This window comes from Filicampus tigris, chromosome 9 (genome assembly GCF_054856515.1).
Source record: "Filicampus tigris isolate MCC_2025a chromosome 9, RoL_Ftig_1.0, whole genome shotgun sequence".
Classification (NCBI taxonomy): domain Eukaryota; kingdom Metazoa; phylum Chordata; class Actinopteri; order Syngnathiformes; family Syngnathidae; genus Filicampus; species Filicampus tigris.
The window spans coordinates 6,027,642-6,055,601 of record NC_141225.1 but is presented as its reverse complement, the minus strand read 5'-3'; the positions used below and the strand labels follow the sequence as shown (position 1 = coordinate 6,055,601).

The following is a 27,960-nucleotide window of genomic DNA, read 5'->3' as shown; positions in this document are numbered from 1 at the left end:
ACCGCAGACTTGCTGACGGAATGGGACAATAAACGACAACGACGGGGGAAGTGGAGTGGATTCTTTTGAGGAGACCAGCCGCAAAGTCCTGAGTCGATGAAGCTAATGCTTGCTTGAGGGCACTTAATAAATGACGCAACTAAGATAGAAAAGCAATGCACATTTCAAATGGCAGCATATGGTTGTAATGTAGTCATGGTCCTCGGGTGTGTGAAACATGCTGTGACTGACACGGCTCAGCTCACACAGCATGAGGAGGATGGCCCCTTTAAGGCCATTCCAAGACCGCGGTCACACACTCTTCAAAGATGTAGTGTGTGTGTGTGGAGGATGGGGGCCTAGTCGCCGCATATTCCACAAACATGGATTCATCCATCAAACCTTTTTCTATAGGGCTTGCTAAGGCAGCTAGAGCTAATTCCAGCTGACTTTAGGCAAACTACACCCCGAGGTGGGTCACCGGTCGATCACAGGACACAAACAAACAACCGCTGACACCGTCACTGAGTGGGAACTGAACCCACGCTGCCTACAACAAATTTAAAATTTGCAAGTGTACCACTGCAGCCAAACATCAGTGGCACACACATGAAGACATATTGAGTATATGGATATAGTATGTTCCCATAATTACTCAGTTATGGGCAGCACAGTTAAATTGTGGTCTTCCTCACAGCTCTGAAGTTCTTGGTTTGAACCCGTGCGGCGCTTGCTTGGATTTTCGCTGGGTACTCCGTCTTCCTCTCACATTCCAAAAACAGAAGTTAGGTTCATGTGGTCACCAACCTTTTTGAAACGGAAAGCTACTTTTTGGGGACTGATGAGTGTTTAAGGCTTCCAGTTTGATACATACTTCTGAAATTGAACAATTCATGTTATTAACAATCAATCACACATGGATGCACTGTCGTGGTGCAAGGTGCAAGGTTGTCTCCGATAGCCCATATCAAATACATGGCCGACAACATCATCCGCAAGGGGAGATCTTGCAGTTTAGCTGCCAATGTCATGCACGGACCACAGCGAATCATCTTCTGCTTCTGCAATGTCAAGCACTACATGCGCTTCTACCGCCCTGATTTTAATGCAAATGAGGGATGCTGCTAGGATTGGCCGGGAAAGACTAAGTTCCATCCCACAATGGTGCACATAGGCGCAAAAGCCCGTTACAACTAATTCAACCTCTGCTAATAAAATACCAAAACAAAGAAAACTGCACCCATGCGCAGTTAGACTGCACTTTGCGCTAAACGTGCGCTGGGAATGAAAATAGTTAAGCGAAATCGACGGATAAAGTGCCAATTCACAACCCTAATGATCTCAAGGCATTTTACACATTGAGCAGGTCAAGTACCACATTTTTTATACATTATACTGCATGTACTGTATTTATGTATGTATACAAGAAAACCAACTAAACCCCACATGAGCAAGCACTTGGCGGCAGAGGCAAGGAAAAACTTCCTCTATGGAAGAAACCTCAAACAGAACCCAGGCTCTGTAGGGAGACGGTCTGGGCCTGGGGGCTACCCTTGTTGTCTTTTGGGGCTACCTAGTGCCCATGGGCACCATGTTGGTGGCCCCTGTTGTAAATTGTCCATAAGTGTGAATGTGAGTGCGGATGGTTGCTTAGCTATACAATGCCCTGCGATTGGCTGGTGATTAGTTCAGGTTCTAACTTGACACTCACTTCTTCCCACATTTGGATAACATGCAAGTCGAGTCAAGTGTGTACCCCAGCTCTCACCCCAAAGTCAGTTGAGGTCGGCCCCACCTCACCCACGACCCTAATGAGGACCAGCACTATTTAAAAAATGGATGAATGGCCAATGACAGTATGGGGTCAACTACACTAACAATGGCTCCTAAAGAGGAAACAGACACAAAGTGTTGAGTACACCATCAGTTATTCACAAATGAAAATGCCACTGGTCTTATCTTGAACCATGTTGTTTGCATGATGACAACATGTTTGCCCTCCTTGGGGGCTTATCGTGCGATCACATATCAAATGTCACCTTTTCCACCAGAGGACAAGAGTGAAGGAGCACAATGAATGGCGGGCGGCGGCTGCTGCTGGGAACCTATAATCCACATCCACAATAAAAAGATACTTGCACCAGGATCCATTTACTGCAGCTCAAGACTTCAGAGGAGTCCATTTGCTGAATGCTATAAAAAGGACTTGCTATGAAATATAAATGACCAAACCTGGCAGAAACATTTCATACTTTATTCTCCTCTTTGAATATTTTGTGGCCATCATGAAGTGAGGTTGTATTAAATTTTGATTATTCCCCACCCTCCTACTCCAGAAGAACAGTTGAACGGGTACGTTGTTATCTTTGTGTGATTCAATTTTTCTCAACACTTCTTGATCCACTTTTTATATATAGCAACTCACATTGCTCATTTCCTTTCCCGGCGGTCGAAAAGCTTTGTCTGAGAGGAAGTCTGCAAAACACATGGAGGGTCACACACAAACTCACACTCACGCACACATAGCCCAGTTAAAGTGTTAACGCAAAGAAATGTTGCATGCTTTTAACATTTGTTGCTGCTCAAAGAGGTCGATGATGTTTGATGTTATGGGAGGTTTTTGTTCGATTCTATTGTTGATGGTATTGTATGATGTTGATCAACTTTGACCAGGTTTGACTTATGATCTGCAGGCGTATAAAGTGAAGTTAAAAAAACAAGAAACATTTAAACCTGCTAATTAATTTAGAATACAACACTGCTGTTGTTGTGGCATGAATTAATAGTTAAGTAGACACTTTCTCACAAGGATCTAACAAAAGAATGCATGGAAACTGTGCAAAAACTTTTTCATAAAATTCCAAATGCACTAAGATAGCAGTGACATAATTTTTGCATTATGGAGAAATGTTACTGATATGTAACGGTGGTGCTGATTTACATAATAACGTTACACATTCACTTGCCAGCGAGATGCTAAGACGCAGCCCACAAAGCATTTCAAGCACTTCCCTGGTCATCATCAGAGGTGGGCATTCCATCAGACGGTCGGACCGGATCATCAGTTTGTCACTGACAGACGACCATTTTTCTGATGACGACAAATGAGGGGAAACTTTTTTTTTTTAAATGACAGACTAAGCAATGAAGGAAGTGGATTGACGTCTGTTAGAGTAATTGTCACTAACCGGGTCAAGTACTGGCAGACCTCTCAGGCTGTCACTGACGGACGCCCGTTTTGCTAGCATGTTTTTTTGGGGGGTGGGGTGGGGGATGACGGACTGACGGACTTCTGACTGGCTAACGGACTTGATTAGCTGACTATTACAGGTTGGTTCGGCTTGAAAAAATAACAGACTGGAAAATGACGGATGGGTACCCAGGCTGCTGACGGATGACGGACCGGCAAAATTTAGTAAAATGCCCACCTCTGGTCATCATGATTACAAAAGTGCGGGTCACAACTGGCCTAGCATTAAATGAGGTGAGTCGCTTCGTCACTTACATGGGACAAAGCCCACCTCTTCAAGCTTTATGATTTTAGCAAGAGAAAGTGGAAAGCACTATGATTCGTGATCCTTGGGGTAGTGTGAAGACAAAAAAAACGTCTTTAATTGTGAATAGTTGTTGACTTATATGTGCCCTGCTACTGGCTGACGCCCGTTCTAGGGTGTTCCCTGTCCCTTGCCAAAAGTCAGCTGGGATAGGCTTCGGCTTATCCATGACCCTAAAGAGGATAACTGGTATGAAAAAATGGATGGATTGATACATAATGTCTTGTGCCGACAGTGAAAAAGCAGCTTTGTGGCATCTCTCCTTCCTGAGTCAACAACGCATGACCGATGCCCGTCTAGAACATACCGTAGCAAACGAAGCGGTGAAAAGCTCCTGGAGGAGCTCACTCTGCCTGTGTGAGTCAGCAGACATCCTCATACGATAGAAGTGCATTACAGGACATGCCTCTGCATCCAATTACACACTTAATGACTGCCATCCAAATGTATTACAACACATTTTCAAGAAGTTGCAGGCGAGAATAACAACTTACCAGGGAGGCTCTCAGATGCTGGACGCTGGCGTGATCATGAAGCATCCTCCACACAAGTCTGTCTTTCCACCCCAGGCGGGACATCCTTCAGTAGCCTCGGGGTGGGGTGCTCCCCTCCCCGCTTGCATAACCACGCTCCAGTCGCATCCTCCGCCGTCACGGTCAGCGCCCTCTCTATAAATGCCAACCCAGGCTAGCTGGACCGCTCCCTCTAAGAGCTAAAAGTGGCACCTGGTGAAAAGGTTCCTAATTTTAGATGATTGTCCATCTGCCGCACGGCGGCTTGGCGGCGTCTCTTGCTCACAGCCGGAACCGTTCAGCTGGGTTGATTTGAATTGTCACGGCACGTTTTGGAGCTTGGGCTCCCTCAGCACCACCCTCACGAGCAAAACAGAACTAAAATAAAGAGAGACATTAAACTCTGTGAATATTTCCTGCAAATAAATTGTAAATAAAGAAAAATATAACCTAAAATTCAAAGGAAAAATACAGTTCTGATGTTGCAGAAACAGCAGTCATGCATCTGCTCAAGCAAGGAGGATTAACACTAAAATACTTATTCCGAATGCCCCTGGTGATGTCAAAGAGGAAACGTAGAAGATGAAACAACATATTGGAAATGCAATACAACTTCTTGTTTTCTTGGTTGCTATGACCAAGTCAACAATGATACAAATAATCCATACATCTATTTTTTCTTCATTCCACCTGTCTTTGATTGCGAAGTGGGGTACAGCCTGAACTGGTCACCAGCCAAAAGTAAGGCGCATTTAGGCAAGGTTCACACTGCAGGCAAATGCGACCCAGATCTGATTTTTTTTGGCCCATATGCAACCTGTATATGATTTTTTTATGACTGTCTGAACGGCTCAATTCCGATTTTTTCAAATCCGACCTGGGTCGCTTTCATATGTCGTCCAAAATCGGATACGTATCCGATCTTTTCCAGTGCGTTCGCAGTCCGAACAGCCAGGTGGCATATATCCGACATTGATGTCATCCGGAGCCCAAAATATGATCCGCACAGGCAGAGGGAAACTGCTGGCAGCAGGGGATCGAATCTGCAAAGTTGTTTTGAGTAACAGTATTGATTTAAGATTTGACTTTAATTTAATCCCACTCGAAACATGAAGCATAAAGTGGACATTTATGGCAATCGTAGTAATTCAGCCATGGTGCAGATCGATTCATTTTATACACACTGTTATGACGTGACGTCATCATTAGTGATGTCTCCATGAAATGAGATATTAAAGCCTCGCCTCATAATTTCCCCCAAATACTGTATTTATTTCTACCTCCTAATCGCTTCACTGTATAAATGCCCACACGCTGGACCACATTTACTTCCGCAAACACAACGTCAGGAGTCACTTTGGCGACGCATTATAGCAGACAAGACCGAGGTCGCATTTATAATGTACTATGAACGCTTACATAAAAAAATCTGATTTTTTCCGAATTGAGCAGTAAGAACTGCGGTTTGAATCTAGCCATAGACTGATATCCATTACCACTCACATTCACACCTAGGGCTGAATGATTTCAGGAAAAGACTGAATTGCAATTTTCCGACAGAAATTATGATTTTGATTCACTTGGCTCCATATGATATATGAATATCCTTCCACTTGGTGTTGATTTTTCACCAAAAAGTCAAATTTTACATCTTAATGTTTGAACATTGAAAAAGGTCAAAAAGTTCACTTTTACACTAATGTACATGTTCCTTGTACATAAATGTAAGATCGTACAGTATAGAAATTGGTTTTCATATATTTACTTCAAATGGAGACTGAAGGCTAAGCGATTCATATCATGCTATGAATTCAATCCCTTCATAGTAACAGACCTATGGTGATATAAATTTACATGTAAAAAAATATATAATTGGAAGTCTCAATTTACTGAAATGAGAAAAGTAAATATTTCCTAAGGCAGAAAGAATCAATTCATTCTTCTCTCTGCTTCTTTTCATTCAAATTTAGCAATTTCACATAAACATATCTCCCCTTTCTTTTCCATTTAATGAAATAAATTGAGGGCGGCAAGGTGTTTGACTGGTTAGCACGTCCGCCTCACAGTTCAGAGGTTGTGGGTTCAATCCCGGCCCCCGGCCTCCCTGTGTGGAGTTTGCATGTGCTCCCCATGCCTGCGTGGGTTTTCTCCGGGTACTCCGGTTTCCTCCCACATTCCAAAAACATGCATGGTAAGTTGATTGGACTCTCTGAATTGCCCCTAGGTGTGATTGTGAGTGCGGATGTTTGTCTCTGTGTGCCCTGCGATTGGCTGGCAACCAATTCAGGGTGTCCCCCGCCCACTGCCCGAAGACAGCTGGGATAGGCTCCAGCATGTATGGATAATGAATGAATGAATGAACATATATACAAATTCAATTAAATGTAAAAGAGATTGAATTACATTTCTAAAAATTGAAAAAATGTTAATGTATTATCAATAATCAGAGGCCAACCATTAACCTGAATGTGTTGGAGTTTGGAAATATTACAATTTATTTGATGGCGGATGGATCACAACCAAATTTAGCATTAGCCGCGAGTCATGTGGCAACGCCTACACTGGTGTGAAGACAGCGGGAGGAGCACTGGCGCCTTTTTGTTGGTCCGTCTTGCACATTGGACAATATTGCCTTTCTTGTGGGCACACCTTTGCCAGCCTTCATCTTTCTATTGACTGACTCACTTGTCAAGCAAGGAGGATTATATCCATCCATCCATCATCTGAACCGCTTATCCTCGCTCGGGTATAGCCGCATATATAAGTAAATGATTGCAGTATACACTCAGCACAGACAGAGTTTGACCTTGACACATCCAAATTCTTATCTGTCATATTACATCCCTAGCCTGGTGAACACAAGCACAAGTTAATAAGCGCTGTTGCTCAGATAAAGCAGCACATGGCAAGTACAAGAAGATGACAGCACCGACTGATAACAAAGTTCCTCTCTCTTCTGTTGTTCTTCTTATCGTTATCATCTAATTAGTAGCTGTGCGTGTCATACACTGTTGCTCGCACGTCCTACTTGGGCTAATAAAGCACACGCACGCTCGTGTCACACACTCTGCTGCCTGGTGTCCTCTAGTGATGCATAGGTGGAACTGCATATCTCCGCAACCAAGCACATTTTGTGCTCTGTATTCTATATAAATATCAACCCACATTTGAGGTTTACAATTTCATACCCAATCACAGGCAAGCAAACATTATTAACTAGGGATGTCACAATATCAGCAATATTGTGATATCGCAATATTGAATTTGCCGGGATAGCGTTGTTGTCATGTCATGATATTAATAGCAGCAAATCTGCTAAAAAGCCCAATTTGTTTTCCATTAGAGCAGTTCCAGTACCCTCTGGTGGTTAGTTTATTAGTTCAGTTTAATCTTTTGTGGAGAGACATTTATATGCAACTATCCATCTATCCATCCATTATCTATATGTGTCCTATTTCGTGGTTGACAGAATCCATACACACATCCACACTACCAAATTAAACATAAATTAAACAGATTATTCCTCACAGGAACAAAACTATGTTCTAACCAATAAAAGGTCCCATAGTCACACCGGAAAATATTTTTCAACATCGAACTACCGAATTAGATAGACCATGATACTTTGCACTGCTGAGCTGAGCCAATAGGAGCGCATGACTGTCCAAGCCTATTTCAATGTGAATGCTGTTATTATATACAAGAACATAATATTGTGATGTTTTTATGTTTTAATATGAGCTCCTTTTTTTTCACTTGAGCTTTTATACAGTATCGTGAGCGTTTTATATATCGCCAACCTCCCCACAAAATTGTGATATCATATCGTGAGGTTCATATCGTGATTGTGACATTTGGATGACATGACATCCCTATTATTAGTGTTATTACAAATGTTATTTATAACTAATGATATTCGTCTATGTGATGACACTGATCCCGTTAATAAATTCTCATAATTAGCAATAATGATTTAAGAGGGTATGAAACAAATATCAAAATGCACCATCTATAAACCTCCGCATGTGTTTACATGTGTTTAAAATGATCACGTCCACAATATTCCTAGGATATCACAATTTCCCATCACTAGTGACCTATTTGTAGAACAAGCCAGCTCCGTGAGCACTGTGTTGGTAACCCATTTTGTAGTGAAGTAATTAAAAAAATATTTTACTTACATTTAAATGAAAGGACAAGTTTTATGTATTACATATTTGTCTGGTTACTTATTTGGGCATTAGGCTATGTGCACTATGGGATGTATAACTGTCACAGAAATTCATTAGGTATGAATTTTATGACATACAGCATGGAGTACTGTTCTTGTGTTAGAGGAGCGGAAAAAAATATTTGTAAAAATTAATTGATTTAAAAAAAAAAAAGATTACAGTAGTTGTAATTATACTGTGCGTAAAACATGACATGAAAAAAACAACAATATTAAAACATATAAAACCATTAAAAACAAATTATTGAAATAATAATAATACAAATAATACTGTATAGGCAACAATATAAGTAAATCTGAAGAGTCCTCCGGCTTCCTCCCCTATTCTAAGAACATGCGTGTTAACGCCATAGAAGACTCCAAATTGTCCACATGTGGGAATGGGTGTGTGAACGTTTTTTTTTTTTTTTTTTTTGTCTATATGTACCAAAGTCATCTGAGACAGGCTCCAGCACCTGCGACCCTCAGGAGGACATGCACTGACTGGATGGATACAAATAATACAGTAACAGTAGGAGTAATCTGAGGATCAGCCACTTAATTAGGGAACAAGAAAGGATGTTCAAGTGGCTTATGTATATGTCCACCAAAAAGCATCTAAATTCAACAAAATTAAGCATTATTATCTTTGCAAAAGGCTGAATTGTTGAAGGCTTATGATGCAAATGAATAATAATACAAATGTCAAGCAGTTAGCTTACCTCTTCCTGCCTTATGTTGTCCTGTCTTCCGGTCAAGTCCCAAGCAGGGGAGAAGCTGCTGAACGCTGCAACCTCCTCGTGCCTGCTGCCTCTTATCGCTCCTTGCCTCCCATCGTCTTCCTCTTCCACTGGATTAATCCACCCAGCGCCTGTCACTCGTCTCTCTCTCTCTCCTGCTTTCAACGACAAGTCCACGCAGCGCCGAAGCGAGGGTGAGCGCTGTCCGAAGGGCTGGCTATAAATAGACGTCTTGAATCCGTCGTTGTCTCTTCGCGTGATGCTTGGAGCGAGAGGGAGGAGGACAGATGCGGGTAGCATCACTTGCTCCAACATCTTGTAGCAAGTCTTCCCAGAAGAGTGGAAGCTGTTCCTGCTGCAAAATAATACGTACAGATATATTATGAAAAACTTTTAAGATCCTCTGGAGTGTTTGCCATTACATCAAGTGTAAAACTAAAATACACAAGCAAACTAAATATGTTGTCTTCTGCCATGTTGACAAAAAAAAAACATGCATGTTGCCCCCGCGGGAGGGATGCTAACGGAAGAGGTTTATTTAAAGACAATTAGCTGGCTAACTTACTATTCAAACCCGCTGTGGACACGCTTCAAACGTGCCACTTACTCACGTACTTACCCAACTGCGTGTACTAACTTCCATTGCGAGCCCTGGGGTTGGTTTTGTCATATTGTATAATTATTTGGGTCCAACAGACGACATTTCTGCAAGCATTCAACAAGTTACTTATTTTCCACACTTCCCCTCCATCACACTTCAAAATAAAAGCATGCCAGCAAACCACTACACAGCTGTTTTGCTACAGTGTATTTCCGGAAGTAGGAAAGTACATGATGTGCCATACTTGAGTGCTGCGCGCAGCTTGAATATACTCCTGGACACAAGTTGTTTTGAAAGAAGCCTAAAAAGAAGCCTTTCACCGAGTAGGCTGAGATTAAATTTGGCCGCCTCGCGAGCATGTCACATGCATGAGGGCCGATTAGTGGGCCAGACTAAAATCCACTTCCGGCCATGCTTAGTCCAGCCGTTTTTAAAAATTTGTCGCCCCCAACACCCCCCCGCCCCAAAAATGGGCATCCGGCCGGGCCGGAGGGTCGGACCGGTCCGGCCCAGGGACGGACTGCCCAGCTCTGCTTATGGTATTGACAAAATCATGTAACAAATGTTAAGACACACGGGAACTGTTTTAATTTGTGGGAAAAAACGGAATATGTCTCGTTCAAATGTCACAGGGAGAGTGTTCAGCCGTACTACTCATAGACCACCTAGGGTGACTGACATGGTTCACCAGGATCCCCTTCTGGAGTGTGCAGGTGGGGCATGTTGTCAAGCACTTGAGGGCCGGGCCGAATTCCATCGGGCCCAGCCTGACACAGCCCATGGGCTCACCACCTGTGGGAGGGGCCAAGAAGGTCGGCCGCGTGAGAGCTGGGTGGTGGCTGAAAGCGGGGAAATTGGCGGTCCGAACGCCGCACCTCTCGAGCAGAGGTCGTGTCCTAACTGTTGTTTGTGCCTATGTACCAAAGCGCAGTTCAGAGTACCCAACTTTCTTGGAGTCCTTGGAGAGGGTGCTGGAGAGCGCTCCATCTGGGGACACCCTCGTTCTGTTGGGGCACTTCAATTCTCACACTGGCAATGACAGTGAGACCTGGAAAGTCATGGTTCGGAGGAACGGCCCCAACGAACCCGAGCGGTCTTCTATTATTGGACTGTGCTCGTCCTGGATACTACATAACGAACACCTTGTTCAGACCTAAGGGTGACCACATGTGCACTTGGAACTAGAACACCGTAGGCCGCAGTTTGATGATCAACTTTATCATACCTGTCAACTTGTACGTTTTCAGCGTATTTTATACGTTTTTGGATCATTTCAAATTGTGTACGCCGTATAACAATTTTTGTACAGGAAAAAAAAAAAGTCGTTTTTTGTTAGCCCGATCTCGTCTTGCCCATTTCGGCTCTAATCCGGAGCGTCCATTAGCGATTCCGACTGCAAACTTCAGCCGACTTTCACAAGCAAAGAATCCCGCCCCCTCCGTTGAGCGATAAATACTGTGTGAGATTCTATATAGAAACATCCGTTCCGTTTCCCCCACCTCTCCCGCTGAGCGATACATACTGTGTACAATTATATATATATACTGTGGAAGATTATCTATAGATACTGTGTAAGATTATATACACAAATGTACGGGCAAATTACAACTTTTGTAAGATTCAGCACAGCCCGGGGTTGACAGGTATGACTTTATAATCGTGCCATTGGACTTGTGGCCGCATCTCTGGGACACTCGGGTCGAGAAAGGGGTGGAGCTGTCAACCGATTACCATCTAGTGGTGTGTTGGCTCCATTGGTGAGTGAAGATGATTGTGGGTCCTGACAATAGGGAAGTCTAGGCTCCCCTGTTAAGCTGCTGCCCCCACAACCTTCCATCCATCCATCCATAATCTTTATGGATCCTCTTATCCTCACAAGGGGGCTGGAGCCTATCCCAGCAGTCTTCGGGCAGTAGGCGGGGGACACCCTGAATTGGTTGCCAGCTAATCGCAGGGCACACAGAGACAAACAAACACACACACTCACAATCACACCTAGGGGCAATTTAGAGTGTCCAATTAACCTACCAAGCATGTTTTTGGAATGTGGGAGGGAACCGGAGGACCCGGAGAAAACGCACGCAGGCACGGAGAGAACATGCAAACTCCACACAGGGAGGCCGTGGCCGGGATCGAACCCATGACCTCTGAACTGTGAGGCGGATGTGCTAACCAGTCGACCACCGTGCCCCCGCAACCTGACCTCAGATAAGCAGAAGAGAATGGATGGATAGATGAATGACCACGGCTTTTCTCCATTTGATTGTGGAAAGTTGTAATATCATGAAACAAGTGACTTGTGCTTGTTATATTTGGGGATAGATTTGACATTTTTACAAGTGATCATGCTACCAGTCCCATTTCCAGTACAATATTTCCACATGCTGAAGGCACCGCCGTAGTTTGCAGCACAGACCAAACAGTTGTGGATTTCAGCAAGGTGTCGTGTCCAGAACATGCGATTGGTGATTAATCAACCGCAAGTTATAACGTCATTGCGGAGTGGCAAAGTCCATGTGTCAACTATTCAATTAGGTGATTCAACCACTAGCACACGTACACCCAAAAACGTCATAAAACTGTATATTGATAATAAAACCTCATAATACTGTACATTAAGAATAAAACATGATCTAAGTAATTGCAATGCCGAGTAATGGGAAACGCTCGCGGTGACATTATAACCACGTTCCATTGTGCTTCATTCCATTCCATGTGGCTTTTTGAAAAAAAATACAAAAAATTATAAGCAACATAAAACAATACTCTCTCTCTCTCTCTCTCTCTCTCTCTCTCTCTCTCTCTCTCTCTCTCACACACACACACACACACCCCGACACACACATTTCTCTAACTCCTCCCTCTGATCAGTTCAGTGTGCTGTGGGCTGCTCGCTCTTTGCTCTAATCATCACGGTGGACACCTTTGCTGGAGGTGAACCAACAGAGAGACTACATCCGTGCAGGTAAGCTTGATCCTAACCTTATCTCTGTTTTAAATCGTAAAAACTACATTTTTATGTTCACTGAAGCTTATATCAGATCGAGGCCCCAGTTAGAAGATACATTAGGAACCTCTTGGAAAGAACACATGATAACAAAGCGGTGTTTTAATTCTACATTTCTTTTGAAATGCTCTTCAAAGACAGGAAAACTTCATCTTGAATGATGTGAGCCCAAAGGAATGTCCTGTTTACAAAGGACGATCTAGTAGATTAGGCCACTGACATTCTGCCAGGTTGAGAGGCTGTGAGTTTTCCGAGTGTGTTCGGCTACTTCCTTCACATAATTCCATTCTAAAACTCCTTCTTCTCCATTTAAAGGTATAGTTGTACTGAGACTTCCAATGAACGGTTAACCTGCATGTACATAGGATGCCTTTCGGAGGAGGGAACAAATGCGGTTTCTGCCAGAAGACGGTCTACTTTGCAGAGGAAGTGCAGTGTGAAGGAAAGAGCTGGCATAAATCCTGCTTCCTGTGCAGTAAGTCCATCTACTATGAGATGATAACTGTCAAGTGCCGGCGTGGAATGCGGAGGATTCTGGCAAGCAAATGTTGCAAATGACACATCGGAGTCCTTATAAGGATGTGCTGGAAACATGTGACAAAGTTGTCCTTTTATGGAAGGGGAAAGCACACACGCTCGCCTCCAAGCATAGTGTTTATCTATGACACACAGTTTTTTCCTTAATAATGCTATGAGCCCTTTACAGTGATTTAGGATGGATTTACACTGCATGGGTTAAGTGACACAATTGCGAGATTACGAGAGAAAGCTGCAGACACATTTTTTTAAATGAGAAGTCACAGAAAAAAAACATCGTGTTAAGAGGAATGTCAGAATGTAGCAAAAGAAAAATACGTACTTTTGCGAGAGAAAGTCGCAGTGTAATGAGAGAAGAGTTGCATGAAGAAAAATGTCTCAATCGTAATGTTATGAGAAGTTGTTAGGTTAAGAAGAAAAGTCATAATGTTAGGGAAAAAAATCATAAGGCTGAGGAAAAGGAAAAAGAGAAAGGGTCGGAATGAGTGAATACCAAAATTCTGTCATAAATGTAAAAAAAAATTGAAAAATGTATAAATATAATATAGCGCACGCTTGACATGGCGTGGGATTATCACTACACTTGAAAAATTGGCAGTTGTGAAATGATGAGTTTAAAAGTGATTTACTGTAATTGGTGTGTAATTGTGGTTAATTCAGAACCCAGCCACACCCCAGTTGAGTGTGTGTGAACACTTGCAAAGTCACAATATCTCTATTGATAACTTTTCTTCCCCTCCCTGAAAGAAAAAAAAAGAAATAAATTGTACAGGATATAGGTCACATACACATGCTGGTGGAAAAGGTTTTGAAATTATTTATCTTGCTCTCATCTTCTATATCACAAAATGTTGGCATTTGAACAGGGATGTGTGGTCTTTTGTACAAGTGGGTTGTTTCATGTGTTGCATCGGTGACGCATCATTTGAAATGTACACAAATGTACCAAATATTGGAAATGGGCATTGGATTGGAATTTGGCACTTGGACCTGCAGTGTAAATACAGGCTTCGAAACATTTGAACTCTCCTCTCCTTGGAAGTGGTATGCAAGAAGAACTTGGACAGCACAACGGTGGCCGTGCACGTGGACGAGATCTACTGCAAGTCGTGCTACGGCAAGAAGTACGGGCCAAAAGGCTACGGCTTCGGCGGGGGAGCGGGCACCCTCAGCATGGACACGGGAGAGGGCCTTGGAATTAAACCTCCAGTGTAAGAAGAAAACCTAACCATTATATGTATTATTGATTTCATCTAGTGAATAAAAACATATCACATGATAAAGTCAAAAGAGGTGACAGACAGTAAAGTCCTAACAATAGAAAAAAACTTGAATTCATGAGGGGACATTATTTGAATTAAGAAAATAAAATCTTAATTAATTGAAACTTCCTTGTAATAAAGTTGTATCAAAGAAAAAAACAAAGTGATAATATTACGAAAAAATTTCTCAATTTTACAAGACTACAATTATAACGAATAAAATAAAAAAGTTGTTATACAAGAGATGATGAATTATATCAGAAACAATATTACAATAAGATAAAGGTGGTATTGTTAGTAAGTTGTGATAAAATGTCATTAGTAAAAGAAAAAATAATCTAACATGTCTCACAGAGATTCATTTCAGGAGCATAAAATTGCATTGTTACAAGAAAAACAATCATGCCAATTGAGTCATAATATCGGAAAAGCAAAATGAAAGTAATTTTTTGCTAATACTCTAAATATTACTTTCTTTTTTTTTCTTGACAGAGAAACTCCGCACCATCCTACCAATAACCCCAATGCCTCCAAGTTCGCCAAGAAAGCTGGCGGCTCTGATGTTTGTCCACGCTGTGGCAAAACGGTGTACGCGGCGGAGAAGGTCATCGGGGGCGGCAACGTAAGGAACACCTCCATGTATTACGACAATTACATTTTTCTGTACAAGATTTGACCATTTCTGTCCCTCCCCAGTCGTGGCATAAAGGTTGCTTCCGTTGCGCTAACTGCGGCAAAGGATTGGAGTCCACCACTGTGGCAGACAGAGATGGCGATATCTTCTGTAAAGGTGCGGCATTAATATTAGGGCATTTCCTGTCAAATCTTTGGAGTTTTTGGAAAACACGTGGCTCCCACTGCTACTGCTACAGTCAAAATAACGGCACAATGGTCAGTTAGATATTGAGTCATTTGGTTTTATTTGATTAAAAGACACTCATCAAAATGTGCTTAGTGGCATCAAAATACATGCGCCCTCTCTGGAGTCGGACCTATCAGAATGTGACAGGCCAGGAGGTAAAACAAATGGCAACCACGCGCTGAACCGTAGTGCGCCTTTAAGCCAATGCAGCCCCGCCCGCCACTATGGCCCATCATCGATAGTGAGAAACGCCGAGATGAAAATCAGCAAGACTTGAATATAAAGATAAAAACCAGCCAAACTTCCATAGTCTAAAGGAGCCTTACATGTGCCAATCAAGGATTTGAACCGCTCCTTCTTATTGGTCTGCTATGCGTTCGCAGGTTGCTATGCCAAGAACTTTGGACCCAAGGGTTTTGGTTTTGGTCAGGGTGCAGGAGCTCTGGCTCATTCCCAGTGAAGTCCAGAGCCTCGATCCACCTTCAGTTTGTCCACATCATAAACTGAGCTGCTTCTTTACATTCATCACGCTATTCCAGCTACAGCTACGCTAAAAGCAAAGCACATTTACCCATAATTTGACAGTCATAAGACATCCTATAACTTCCTAAATATTTCAAATCGTCGCTGTCCTGTGAAAAACACTTATGTCCAATTTTGGAAACATATTTAATTTTCACGTTAATGCGATGTCTGTAAAGCGAAAACACCATTCACGTAAAAATAAGAACATTTTTAAAAAATGGACATAAGTGTTTTTCACAGGACAGGGACGAAATGTTCATGTAAATAATGAAGTCATGTTACTGTTTTATTGTTTTGGTTAAACCCTTAAATTCAGCAAAACAAACAACTTAACCTTTTTAATGCAAGAGTTTTTTCAATAAAATATTCAGTTTTGATATCACTATTTCAAAAAGTTGTAGGTTGAAAATGGTTCGAAATCAAGCCAAGGCATACTGTAATTGTTGCTTGGTGCATTTTTGCTCCTTAAAGGGTTATGAACAGAAACCAAAATATTGGATGAAAATGAATTGTTTTAATGTGAAGAGAGAAAAAGTTGCAATGTTACGAGAAAAAAATATTGATGTTTCAACAGAAAATGTAACACATTGGGGGAAAAGAAAGGTCATACCCTTAAGAGGAAAAAAGTCATAATGAGAAAAATAGTCCCTTATCTCTAAAAACACTAAACAAAACAAATGTTAGTGATATCATTGGGGGAAAAAATCTATACTGTGAGAAAGTCACTTATTTTTATTTTTTTTACAAAAAGTATTTTTCAAGAAAAAAAATAGTTGGGGAGAATTGGTTTGTTTCCACAATATTAATTGTGTCAACACAATTGTTTGTGAAACATATACTAAATTGTCATTTTATAATATTCTAAAGCACTGCACATACAGTCGTAATGTCGACTTTTTTTTTCCCCAAGATATTTGAAGCCTTTTCTGCGAAAAAAATAAATAAAAAATACATACCCTCATGATATGACAATTTTATTTTGGTGATATCATTAATACTTTAATATTGTCCTTGTTTTTTCAAAGTGGTCCCAAAACCCCCTTTTTTTAGAAATGAACCAGTGACTATGAACCTATAGAATTCTGCCAACAAATGAACCAAGACTAAAATCCAAAGATTTTTGAAAACAGGCCATTATATTGCTATTTCTTTATAAGCAATGGTTCTTCACTGCCAGCATGTGTGTGAGCAGAATAAAAGCCAACATAAAGAGGTCAGTAGCCACATGCGAGCACGCTTGAACTTTGCGGATTGTGACGTTGCTGCCTCTGTTTGTACCTTGAAAGCCAGCTTGGTGACAGGCAAAATAAACATCCAGTATCCCCGTCAGTGTTGCCTGTTTTATTTCTGATGGAAGCCATGTGTGTGTGTGCGTGCATCTGTGCATTCAAATCGAGCGAAAGAGGAGGGACAAAGGCGGCTGAGGGATAAATATCCCCTCTACTCTTGTTCCACACATCACTTGCTGTCTCACTTCATCTTCCCACAGAGGTATGTAAGGCCTAACAACACTCTTTTGTGCTTGAAATAATAATTTACACTCATATGGGATCAGTTCAATCAGACATTTTATTAAGAATGTTTATGTCTAGAACATTTTACTTGTTACATTTGATTTCATTGTGACGATGAGGTTTGGGATCATGTAAACGTATACTTACAATTAAGTCTATGGTGATGGTAAATGATAACGTCGAGTTATATGTTTGACCTCATCTACTGTCTGTGTGATTGAGTTTTGGTGAAGATTGAAGCAGAAGAAGAATGAATATTGTTGAGAATTGTCCGTAATTGCTCCCATGTTGTTGTGTCATGTCTGCCATCACTTGGCTGTTTTTGGCTAAGGCAAGAATGCAATGAGCACTACAAGAGGGTGTGTACAATGGATGGTGGTTCAGTTGACAGCTTGATGTTACCGAGCAGGCCTTTTTACAACTAAGACATGCTAATGCGGGCTAAGTATACGCATAAAAAAAAAACGCCAAATGTATCGCACGTACGATAAGATCCGCGCGTGAGTAATTCAATAAATACTCGTCGAGGGGGACAGTTCCATTCTGGGAAAGGCTAGACACTCATCAATGCGGTGGAATGTTTCTGGAGTGGAAAGTGTATTAAGATCCTTTGGGGGGCCCCGAAAGGTGTTATTTTTGTCTTTCAGGGTCAACTCAGACTGTCAAGATGCCGGAGAAAGTGTAAGTGTTGTGTTTGTCGTCTCTCATCTGTGTTTATTTTTAGAGCATGATTAGGAAACATAATCACTGCGATGACACTAATGCCATTGTTTGTTTCCAATGCTTCCATTATAGGCCCGAGGTAAGACTTTCAACACCGCCTCCGACGTGTTCAACCTCACTGATTCACTTGTAACGCTTACGTTCTATTCTTTCCTGCAGAGGAAATCGAAAATCTCAGCTTCTCGCAAGCTCATGCTGAAGGTGAGTGTTCAATTGCGTGTGCGCAAACACGGAGGAAGTCATTTCGGTGTTGTTGGACTGCAGAGCTTGATGGTGGCCAAGGCCAAAGAGGATCTCGAGCAGGAGCTGGTGGAGAAAGAGAAGCAGAAGGAAAAGTACCTGGAGGAAAAAGCGCCCCCGTTAAGCATCAACTCAATGAGCTTGGAGGAGCTGCAGGTACTTGATCGTCTAAGATGTCAAAATGACATTTCCAGACAAAATAACATTTTGCAGCATGGGTTCTTGTGACTATTTTGTACAACTCCAATTTGTGGCAGTTCTGCGTCACCTATTTCCTAGAACGAGTAAAGTTTGAAAGCAATCTGACAAAATCACAAGGACAAAGTTGTAATTTTGAAGAAACCCTGGAAACGTCTAAAATGGCAGCATCAAAGCAAAATGACAGACTTCTTGTTTGTTCTGCAACATCGTTTCTTGAAACTATTTTCTGCCTCTCCTCGTGTTAAACAAGTTCCATGTTGCTAAGTGAAATTGGCTTCAGGGGCTGGATTCTGGAGTGGCGTTACTAATTTTGTGTTTTATGGGAAGTCATCAAACTTTGCCTCCTGCTGCGCCCACACACAACGATAAAAGCCCCAATTCTTGGCAATCTTCCATTACCCATCTGTATAGTATGCGTGGTTCAGGTTTTGAAGCATTTTGGCAAAATCTATAAGGGCCATTTTTTGTACGACTCATGCTAGACGTCCATCCATCCATCCACCCATTATCGATACCGCTTCTCCTCACAAGGGTCGCGGGGCGTGCTGGAGCCTATCCCAGCTGTCTTCGGGCAGTAGGCGGGGGACACCCTGAATCGGTTGCCAGCCAATCGCAGGGCACACAGAGACAAACATCCGCACTCACAATCACACCTAAGGGCAATTTAGAGAGTCCAATCAACTTACCGTGCATGTTTTTGGAATGTGGGAAGAAACCGGAGAACCCGGAGAAAACTCACGCAGGCACGGGGGAGAATATGCAAACTCCACACAGGGAGGCCGGATCGAACCCACGACTTCTGAACTGCGAGGCGGAAGTGCTAACCATGCGAGAAGTGTCAACCAAATTTCACGTTGTTAAGTGAAACCAGCATCAGGGGCTGCATTTTTTGAAGTGGAGTCAAATAATTTTCTGTTAAAATACTCAAATGTTTGCAAGTCTTATGAACAACAAACATTGTTAATTTTTAATTTGTTAATTTACTCTTTACCTTTGTTAGATCATATTTATGAATTATGTGCTACTTGTTTTTTTTTTTTAATAAAATGTAAATTAAAAAAAAGAAAAATCCCATAACATTGTGTTATCACCATGAGGAGAGGGTTCATCTTTCTTTTGATAAGAACTGAAAACAGGTCCCACAGACCCAAACACCAGACAAGGGTTAAAGTTGATGTTTTATAGAGAGTGAGCAAACTTTGCGCCTGAATCCAATGACGAAAAGTGAAATTCATGTCAGTTTTGCGTCGGCCACCTGCCGACCATACTTGGTTCTAATTTGGTAGCAATCATACAAAATCCCTAGGAAATAACTCTAAAATAGCCATTGGTGTATTCAGGCAGTGATGTCCTTGTAATGTCTATGTAGAAGCTATGCGAAGAACTACACTCCAAAATCGACGTGGTGGATGAGGAACGATACAACATCGAGGCCAAAGTCATGCACAACAGCAGAGAGGTAAAAGTGGCACGGACGATGTCGATACGGATCCGTTTGTACACAGTTCTTCTGCTTTGTGGTTTAGATCAAAGACCTGAACATCAAGGTTCTGGACCTACGAGGGAAGTTCAAGCGACCCAACCTTCGGCGGGTGAGGGTCTCGGCCGACGCCATCCTCCGCTCGCTGCTGGGCTCCAAGCACAAAGTGTCCCTGGACTTGCGAGCCAACCTCAAGTCAGTCAAGAAGGAAGACACGGAGAAGGTCGGTGCGCAGGAACAGGGGTGCAGTGTCAAAGACATTTTCCCAAGCTGACTGTGTCTTCTTTAGGAGAAGACGGCGGAGGTGAGCGATTGGAGGAAGAACGTGGAGGCAATGTCGGGCATGGAAGGCCGCAAGAAGATGTTTGACGCCCAGGGTCCCGCCCAGTAGAACTTGTCATAGAAAAAAACACCTCCATTCGTTTCAGTCCAGCAGAAAGCGACACGTCAAGACAATCCCTGAGCATATGTTTGAATTTGTCCTCTAGTGTGTTCTCTTTCATTGCAATGCAATAAAGACACACCAAAAACTGAGCATGTGTTTTGTGTATTATGGCGAGTCATTCAAGGTCACTGTCATGCTCCGTCCACACACAATGACAAAAAACCCAGTTACTCACAATATAGAGTTGCCCGTCTGTCTGGTGCACACTGCCCTCCATAATTATCGAGGTCTGGGGACTGGGACGGCCATGGGAGGAGCTTGGTTCTGTGTCTGGTGAACCACGTCCACAATATTCAGTATGAGAGTATGTTTCCGTAATAAAAATAGAATTGACTTTAAGGGTCCTAATACATTTTAACCAGGAGTGCCAATCATTATGGTGGGTACTGTACAGTGTTCAAACTTGGTCAAATTCGGTGGTCGGCCTCATCTCAAAAGGTCATGAGTCATCTTACAGAAAGGAGGTCCAAAGACTAACAACCTGGAACTGAACACTGCAAAACCAAAGGAGATCGTCGTCGATTTCAGGAAGAACAAGACCGGACCATCCCCCCTCTACATCAATGGCGTGTGTGTAGAGAGGGTCCACACATTCCGGTTCTTGGGAGTCCAGATCTCGGATGACCTCTCCTGGACCCACAACATCACAGCAGTGACAAAGAAGGCTCAGCAGCGTCTGCATTTCCTAAGGGTCCTCAGGCAATACAACCTGGACAGGAAGCTGCTGCTGGCCTTCTACCACTCGTCCATCGAGAGCCTGCTCGCATCTCCACCTGGTACAGCAGCTGCACTGAAGCAGACAGGGTGAGGCTTCAGAGGACAGTCAAAGCAGCGCAGAAGACATTTACACTCGGCTCTTCAACCTATTGCCCTCTGTCAGGCGCTTCGGGTGCATCAAAGCACAGACAAACAACAGACTAAAAAACAACTTCTACCTGAGTGCCATCAGCATGATGACCTCTCACACATAACTGCCTTTACCCCCAACAACTGTAAACTCACTATGAGCACCTAACCTATATTATCCCCAGAGCCTTATCTTGTACATATCTCATTCTCATTCTTATTCTATCAACTGCACCTTGGCACAGTGTTATTTTATTTTATTTTATTGTTATTTTATCTGTTGCACTGAAGAGGGGGAGCAACCCAATCTCGTTGTACTCTGAGCACAATGACAATAAAGGTATTTGTATTCGGTAGCAGTAAGGCTAATATCTCAGGACAAGTTTGACTTTATATGACCCCTGGAAATGGTCAAAACAACCCTAAAATGGCTGATTCAACTGATACAACTGACTTCCTGGGCAATTTCAGACTGCCGACCTTGAGATTTTTGGTACTTCTACTTTTGATAGGCATGCCTAACGAATTCCTTGTTGCTAAGGAAACTAGCTTCAGAGGCTGAGAATTGAGTTTTGGGAGATTATTGATGAGTCATGAATTTTTGCCCCCAGGCTCTACCCTACAATTATTCATAATTTGGCATCATCCATCTGTCAATGTAATATATGTAGTTAAAATTGTTATAAATAAGACCTTTAGGAAGTGTTTGACTTTAACACACCTCTGGAAATGGTCAAAATGGGCCTAAGATGGCTGCTTCAGGGTAAAATTGCCGACTTCCTGTGTCTTCAGCAGAGTTCTTTGTGTGTGTATTTCCAGAGCTGGGCATTTTACTAAAAATTTGCGGTCCGTTTGTCGCCTTCTGCCTAAAGCCGGGGTACCCTTCCATCTATTTAGCCGCCATTTTGGCCGGCTGGACCAAATGGACTCTTTGCATGGGGTAGGTCGCAGATGTGACGCATTTCCGGTAAAATCTCATAAGGCATCGAGCTTTCCAGTCATGTCCAGCGGCATTTTGAAGCCGTTTTACTTTGAGAATTTCTATCAACTGTCAACGTTTTGGGGTATTTTGGAGGATTATTTTCATGTGTATGGTTACGGATTCATGAAGAAGAGGTGAGAGGACAGTACAACGAGCCATCCCTGCTGTGTGCCTTCTCAAATCTACAGGATCTATATGGTGTTACTCCTTTTTGATGAGCATGGGGGCAGTGGGTTGTTAACATTCACAAGGATGGATTACAGAGAGTGCCAAAGTCTGTTCTTTGCATTTTTTCCCCTGCTGTTGTAATAATGCAGCCGTCAACCACACAAGGACGCCGTTTGTTCAACGAGAACTAAATTTTGACAGCTCTCAAACTTTTGATGTGTTTTTATTGTTACTCTGTAATGCATAGATTAATAAGTTTCCTGGACTTTAAAATGTTCCTGTGTCTGTATAAATATTATTATCATGCTGCCATTTTATTGTATTTCTGAGTGTCTTATTCCTGTGCCAGGTTTCCTTAGAAAACACTTTTTAAGATAAGATAAGATAAGAATGCCTTTATTGATCCCACAGTGGGGAAATTTTCATTGTTACAGCAGCAAAGAAATAGGTCACACAGGGACGGCGGCATAATGTAGCCATTAATGTATAACATTGACGGCAAACATTCAGGATCAAACCTATGTAAATATACGCAGTAACATGAGTATATACACATGTATATATACATTTTCAGCAACTGCATTGATTTTTGAGAAAAGTCACCACGCATGGTCGATTAAAAAAAAAAGTTATCCAGTAGAGGAGGGATTACATCTGTTTCAAAATGTTGACAAGGCTGAGTTTTAGGATTGAGACAGCGAGTCCGAGCAAGAGCAGCCCTCCGTCCAGTGAAGAGCTGTTGACGGCGACACAGTTAAATATTGGCATATAAAATCCGTCCAAGACCGTCAGTTTTCAGTTTGACCACAGGGTGGTAATGTCAACTCACAATATAAATTAATGCAGTAGCAGAAGCGTTTGGACAGAGATATGTTGGTTGATTACTAGATTCTTCTTCTTCTAATCTAGAAGGTTCTCCTCTTTCCACAAAATGCTGAAATTTTGGCAGACCTCCCTGCCTTTCTGTCCCAATTGCTCACTAAACAGTTGACCAGCTCAAGAAAGAATTCTGGTGGTCCCCAAATTCTTCCACTTACAGACCACGGAGACTAATGTGGACCTCCAAAGCAACAGACATTTTTCTGTCCCCTTCCCAAGATCTGTGCAATCCTGCCTGGGAGGTCTCCAAAATTTTTTTTTTCCTTTACGTTTTTTACTTTACGCTTTGTCGACTGTGCGACCTCATAGACATATACAATAGGCACCTTTAATCATGACCAAACCACTGAGTTTAGTGCCACAGGTGGACTTGGCTCAAGCACTAGCAACTTTTCAATAGAGAATCAATGGAAAACGGGCTGCACCTCAGATCAACTGGGCTTCATGGCAAAGGCTGTGAGTATACTTTATAAGTTTATATGAATACTGTATATGGGACTCCTTAATTTTTTATTTGAATGAAACAAAAAAGTGTTTTCATGTTGTCATTTTCGGGGTTGGTGTAGAATTTTCGGGGGGATTTGTCAAACTATTCAATTAAAATCAATGTGGAATAACACTTTCACCTGTAACGTGAAAAAAGATGGGGGAAATTGGATGATTACTTTAGATAGATTAACACTTTAACCTGTAATGTGAAAAAAGATGGGGGAAATTGGATGGTTACAGATAGATAGATAGATAGATAGATAGATAGATAGATAGATAGATAGATAGATAGATAGATAGATAGATAGATAGATAGATAGATAGATAGATAGATAGACAGACACACAGACAGACACACAGACAGACCAGGCCGGCCCCTTAAATAGCGAAAATCCACATGTAATTGATGCCCCGCTGAAATGCATCGGGGATTTTTAATATATTTTTACAAAGACCAAAAAATTCTTCTTCTTTATACATTTTCCACACAAAAAAAACAGAGGGGGTGGGGTGATAGGGGGAGCAAAAAGCAGGAAAATACTGCATTTATTTTAAAAAATATTGAACAAAAATAAATAAATCTATTTATTTTATGATACGAATCTGCCAGTGCAGAACCGTAATGTGATGGTTGACTATTTATCTAAGCTCACCAAAGCCCCTACCCTCTCTCATTCTCACACTGCCTTACACTGCATAATTGCAAGCCAGGCCACATGAAGGTTTACACACACACATGCGCAAAAAAAAATGGACAAAGGGAAGTACCCATAGCACACACCCCTGCATGCCCCTAATTGAAAGCGTCTCTAATTAACACTCAGTAACGTTCAGCAGCGACATGCTTTTCCTGTCATTTTTATTTTCAAATATTTTTTTTCAATTAATATCACAATTTGAACAATGGTGTATAGACTTTTTTATGTCCACTGTAAAAGGTGTAAACAACCTACATAAGAGTGTAAACGGGGCTGCGCCATGTGCACCCGTCTCTGGTACGAGCAGGTGGACTTCATCCCGCCCAGTCGGTGTCTGTGCCATTCATGCAATTCAAGCCTGCAAATGCAGTTGTTTTTTTCCAAGCTGTGTGAAAGGTTCTTGCATGCAGCTGTGTTTCCGTGTTGATCAAAGGTTGAAGATGGCCCGTTGGGGGGGGGGCCTCATGATTGGATCATAGCTCCACTTTTGGTGGCGATTACACAACCGTGGCACTCGTTCAGGAGCCAAGGCCACAATAAAAGTCTTCTTGCAAATCAAAGAAGCAGGCCGGCAGGGGCCCTGGGAGCCCACCGGAGTAGGTTTACACGTCTCACTAAGCCCACCTTCTAATCCCCCCCTTAGCCCTTACAGTGTCCGTGTCCAGGTTTTTTGCGGTGTAAAAATAGTCAAAGCACGTCTAGTGAGAATGTACATTTTAATGCCCGCCACCATCTGTTTGCAGGTATGTGCCCGCCGCCATTGTGCCGCCATGTGATCCGGGGCCCGGTTTAAAAGCTTACGCAGGTTGGGGAGGGGGGACAGCGTGGAGCGTTTCACACTCCTCCACATCTCCAGGAGCATCCGGTGAGTCTGCAGTTGTTGTGTTTTGTTATCTTCTTCTTGAGCATCGATGACTTACTTGGTCTTGTTTTTAAAGGTGCAGGTGCTTTGTGGTGCAATATGTCGGACGACGAGGAGGCCTCGTACGAGTGAGTACATGACAAGATGGCGGCGCGTTCACATGATGGAGGCCTGAGTGACTAATGCATCGTTTTTGTTGTGTGTGTGTGTGTTGTCTTGCAGGGAACACCGTAAGTCGATTGACACATACTTTATATAGTAAATGCAAAATGATGCATGTCCTTACCCTGATAGCATCATTGCCCAAGTCATTTTTTTTTTTTTTTCAGAAAACATGAAAAAAACACAACACAACAAGTCAACAAACATTTGACTTGTTATAATGTATATTGTAAAATGTTTGAAGGACTTAGCATCTCGCTTTTTATAAGAATTTTTTATATTATATTTTAATTCTTTTTTTACATCATGGCCAGCCTGGGGACTACAGATGAAGTATAACCTTTTGGCTAATTCTGCCATTTTTTTAACCATGATTTTTCATGTGCTATGCGAAATTGCACTGTCCCCTTTCAAATAAACGAATCTAATCTAATCTAATCTAATATAATATAATCAAATCTAATCATTTGACAGTCCAGTCACCTCCATTCAAACTTTGTGGATTAATATGACCTGGATGACAGTAAATACACACAGATATAAACACAAGTTTCAACAAGCACATTGGTATTTGTTTTTAATAAATATTGTTACAGTAAATTAAAAAAAGACGGACACAATTATGCTATTAGGCTACTGACTGACCATGATGATCCTGTTATATTGTGTATGTGAGAAATTTTATACATTAAAATGTATGTATTTATGGACTAAAAATTTAATTGAAATGTGTATTCATATAATACTGTTTATAGAATGATTTTATTCAATTTAATTATAAATTGTATTAAATTTCAATTAAGCAACATCTATATATACATATAAAATCACACACACACACACACACCCACACACGCACACACACACACACACACACGTATACTGTACATATACACACTTATGTACATCGTCACTGCCCTGTGAAAAACACTTTTGGCAATTTTATTTTTTGATTTTTTTGATTTTTACATGAATGGGGTTTCTGCGTTAGTCATCACATTAACATGAACATTATTTTTAAAATAACAAAATTGGATGTGTGTGTTTTTTTAAGGACAGTGACAATATACAGTACACACAGTATAATTCCCCCAATAATAAATATTCATTACAAATTGTTGATTAACATTCCTAAAATATAAAAATATGATCATCATTCACTATCAAAATAATGATAATAATAATAATGCATTTTATAGACGATGTATATTATAATACTGTAACATGCTTACTGAATACAACTAAAACACAAACTAACAGGTGCAGAAAAAATGTGTTAACTTCTTATGTTAAGTGTATTGACATCATGTATTGTGGTGCCACACATTTACAGTAGCTTGTATGCACCCATACAATTGAAAAATGTCCATTTCCTGCTCTATGGTTCTCATCACATGCTTTAACGCAAAGCTTACGCGCAATTCCTTCTTTAGATGCTCAGTGGTTGTTTGTTGTTCAGCCTCAGGAGCCTTTTGAGGCGGTAAAGCTCACCCTCCAGTCAGCTGCTTGTGTTTTTGATGCCACTTTATTTGCTGCTTTACACACTTAAGCCTGATGCTTAGCGCGCTGCGCGCTAAGCCGCTGGCTTCTCTGTGCTCCTTTGCTCTTTTGTATTTTTGTCCTGCTGCCACTGTACAAGCAGCTGTGCCTGTCCACCGTGTTGACCTTTATCCCCCGGTGGATGCATCCTCTTGATTTTCATCCACCATTTACCATTCTACATACTTTTCAGCATTAAAATGCAGTAGTGTCTTAAGTGTTCAACAAACACATGACAACTATATCTTTAATGTAAGTAAGCTCCTGTAAGATTATGCACAACTTGAACATTAACACTGACTGCACTTAGGGCAAAAAATACTTTATGATTCCATTTAAATGTATTGCTCATAAGTTCGATGACAATTGTACATAAATGTTTTAAAACAAGCAGTTCTGAAAGATTAAATGAAAATGTGTTGAACTTAAAAAAGTTACAACTAAATTATTTAGAGATCCTGTATGAAATCCAAAATGTGTTTCGAAAAATATTATACAGGTTTGAAGAGAATTTTTAAAAATGCACAACTATGTCATGTCATCTTCCAAACCGCTTATCCTATATAGGGTCGCGGGGAGTTGCTGGAGCCTATCCCAGCCGTCAATGGGCGAAGGCAGACTACACCCGGAACGCACAACTATGTATAGTACTGAATTGTGGAGACAGTGTTAAGCTGCTTTTCACAATTCCAGTTGTCCTGATGTTTTGCGTGTGGCTAAAATGATGCCCAGTGAAACACTTCTGCATCGGGCCTGAGTCCCCCTCCCCTACTATATAAGAGCTTAGGCCCTTTCGTTTGCATCAGTGGTTATCTAGCGCAATTGCAAGTTATTTAGTTATTATTACTTGGCCCAAGCCTGTTAGCATGCAAGCTAGCAGATAGCTAGCACCTCTCATTGCGGTGTGTATAGCCTCCAGCCACCGGTTCTCAGGATGTGCTTT

General features: G+C 41.7%; 2 protein-coding genes across 4 annotated transcripts; both read left to right on the top strand.

The window, feature by feature from the left end:
- Nucleotides 1–12,467: 12,467 nt before the first annotated feature.
- Nucleotides 12,468–17,118, top strand: LOC147141743 (cysteine and glycine-rich protein 1-like). Of its 3 annotated transcripts, XR_015088009.1 has the most exons (7): nt 12,468–12,561; nt 12,969–13,078; nt 14,183–14,351; nt 14,895–15,024; nt 15,099–15,192; nt 15,648–15,851; nt 15,892–17,118. XR_015088009.1 is itself a non-coding variant. In XM_086039504.1 (6 exons), the coding sequence occupies exons 2-6, from the start codon at nt 12,970–12,972 to the stop codon at nt 15,722–15,724; spliced, it is 579 nt and encodes a 192-aa protein (XP_085895630.1). In that variant the 5' UTR covers nt 12,468–12,561; nt 12,969; the 3' UTR covers nt 15,725–17,118. The 3 variants fall into 3 exon arrangements, 2 of the variants coding, with proteins under 2 accessions (XP_085895630.1, XP_085895631.1); XM_086039504.1 differs by having other exon boundaries at nt 15,648–17,118; XM_086039505.1 differs by having other exon boundaries at nt 12,919–13,078; nt 15,648–17,118.
- Nucleotides 17,119–17,135: 17 nt separating this feature from the next.
- On the top strand, nt 17,136–20,481 carry LOC147141742 (troponin I, slow skeletal muscle-like). The gene is made up of 7 exons (XM_086039503.1): nt 17,136–17,280; nt 17,931–18,105; nt 18,186–18,227; nt 18,291–18,422; nt 19,837–19,926; nt 19,994–20,170; nt 20,237–20,481. The coding sequence occupies exons 2-7, from the start codon at nt 18,031–18,033 to the stop codon at nt 20,336–20,338; spliced, it is 618 nt and encodes a 205-aa protein (XP_085895629.1). The 5' UTR covers nt 17,136–17,280; nt 17,931–18,030; the 3' UTR covers nt 20,339–20,481.
- The last annotated feature ends 7,479 nt before the right edge of the window (nt 20,482–27,960 follow it).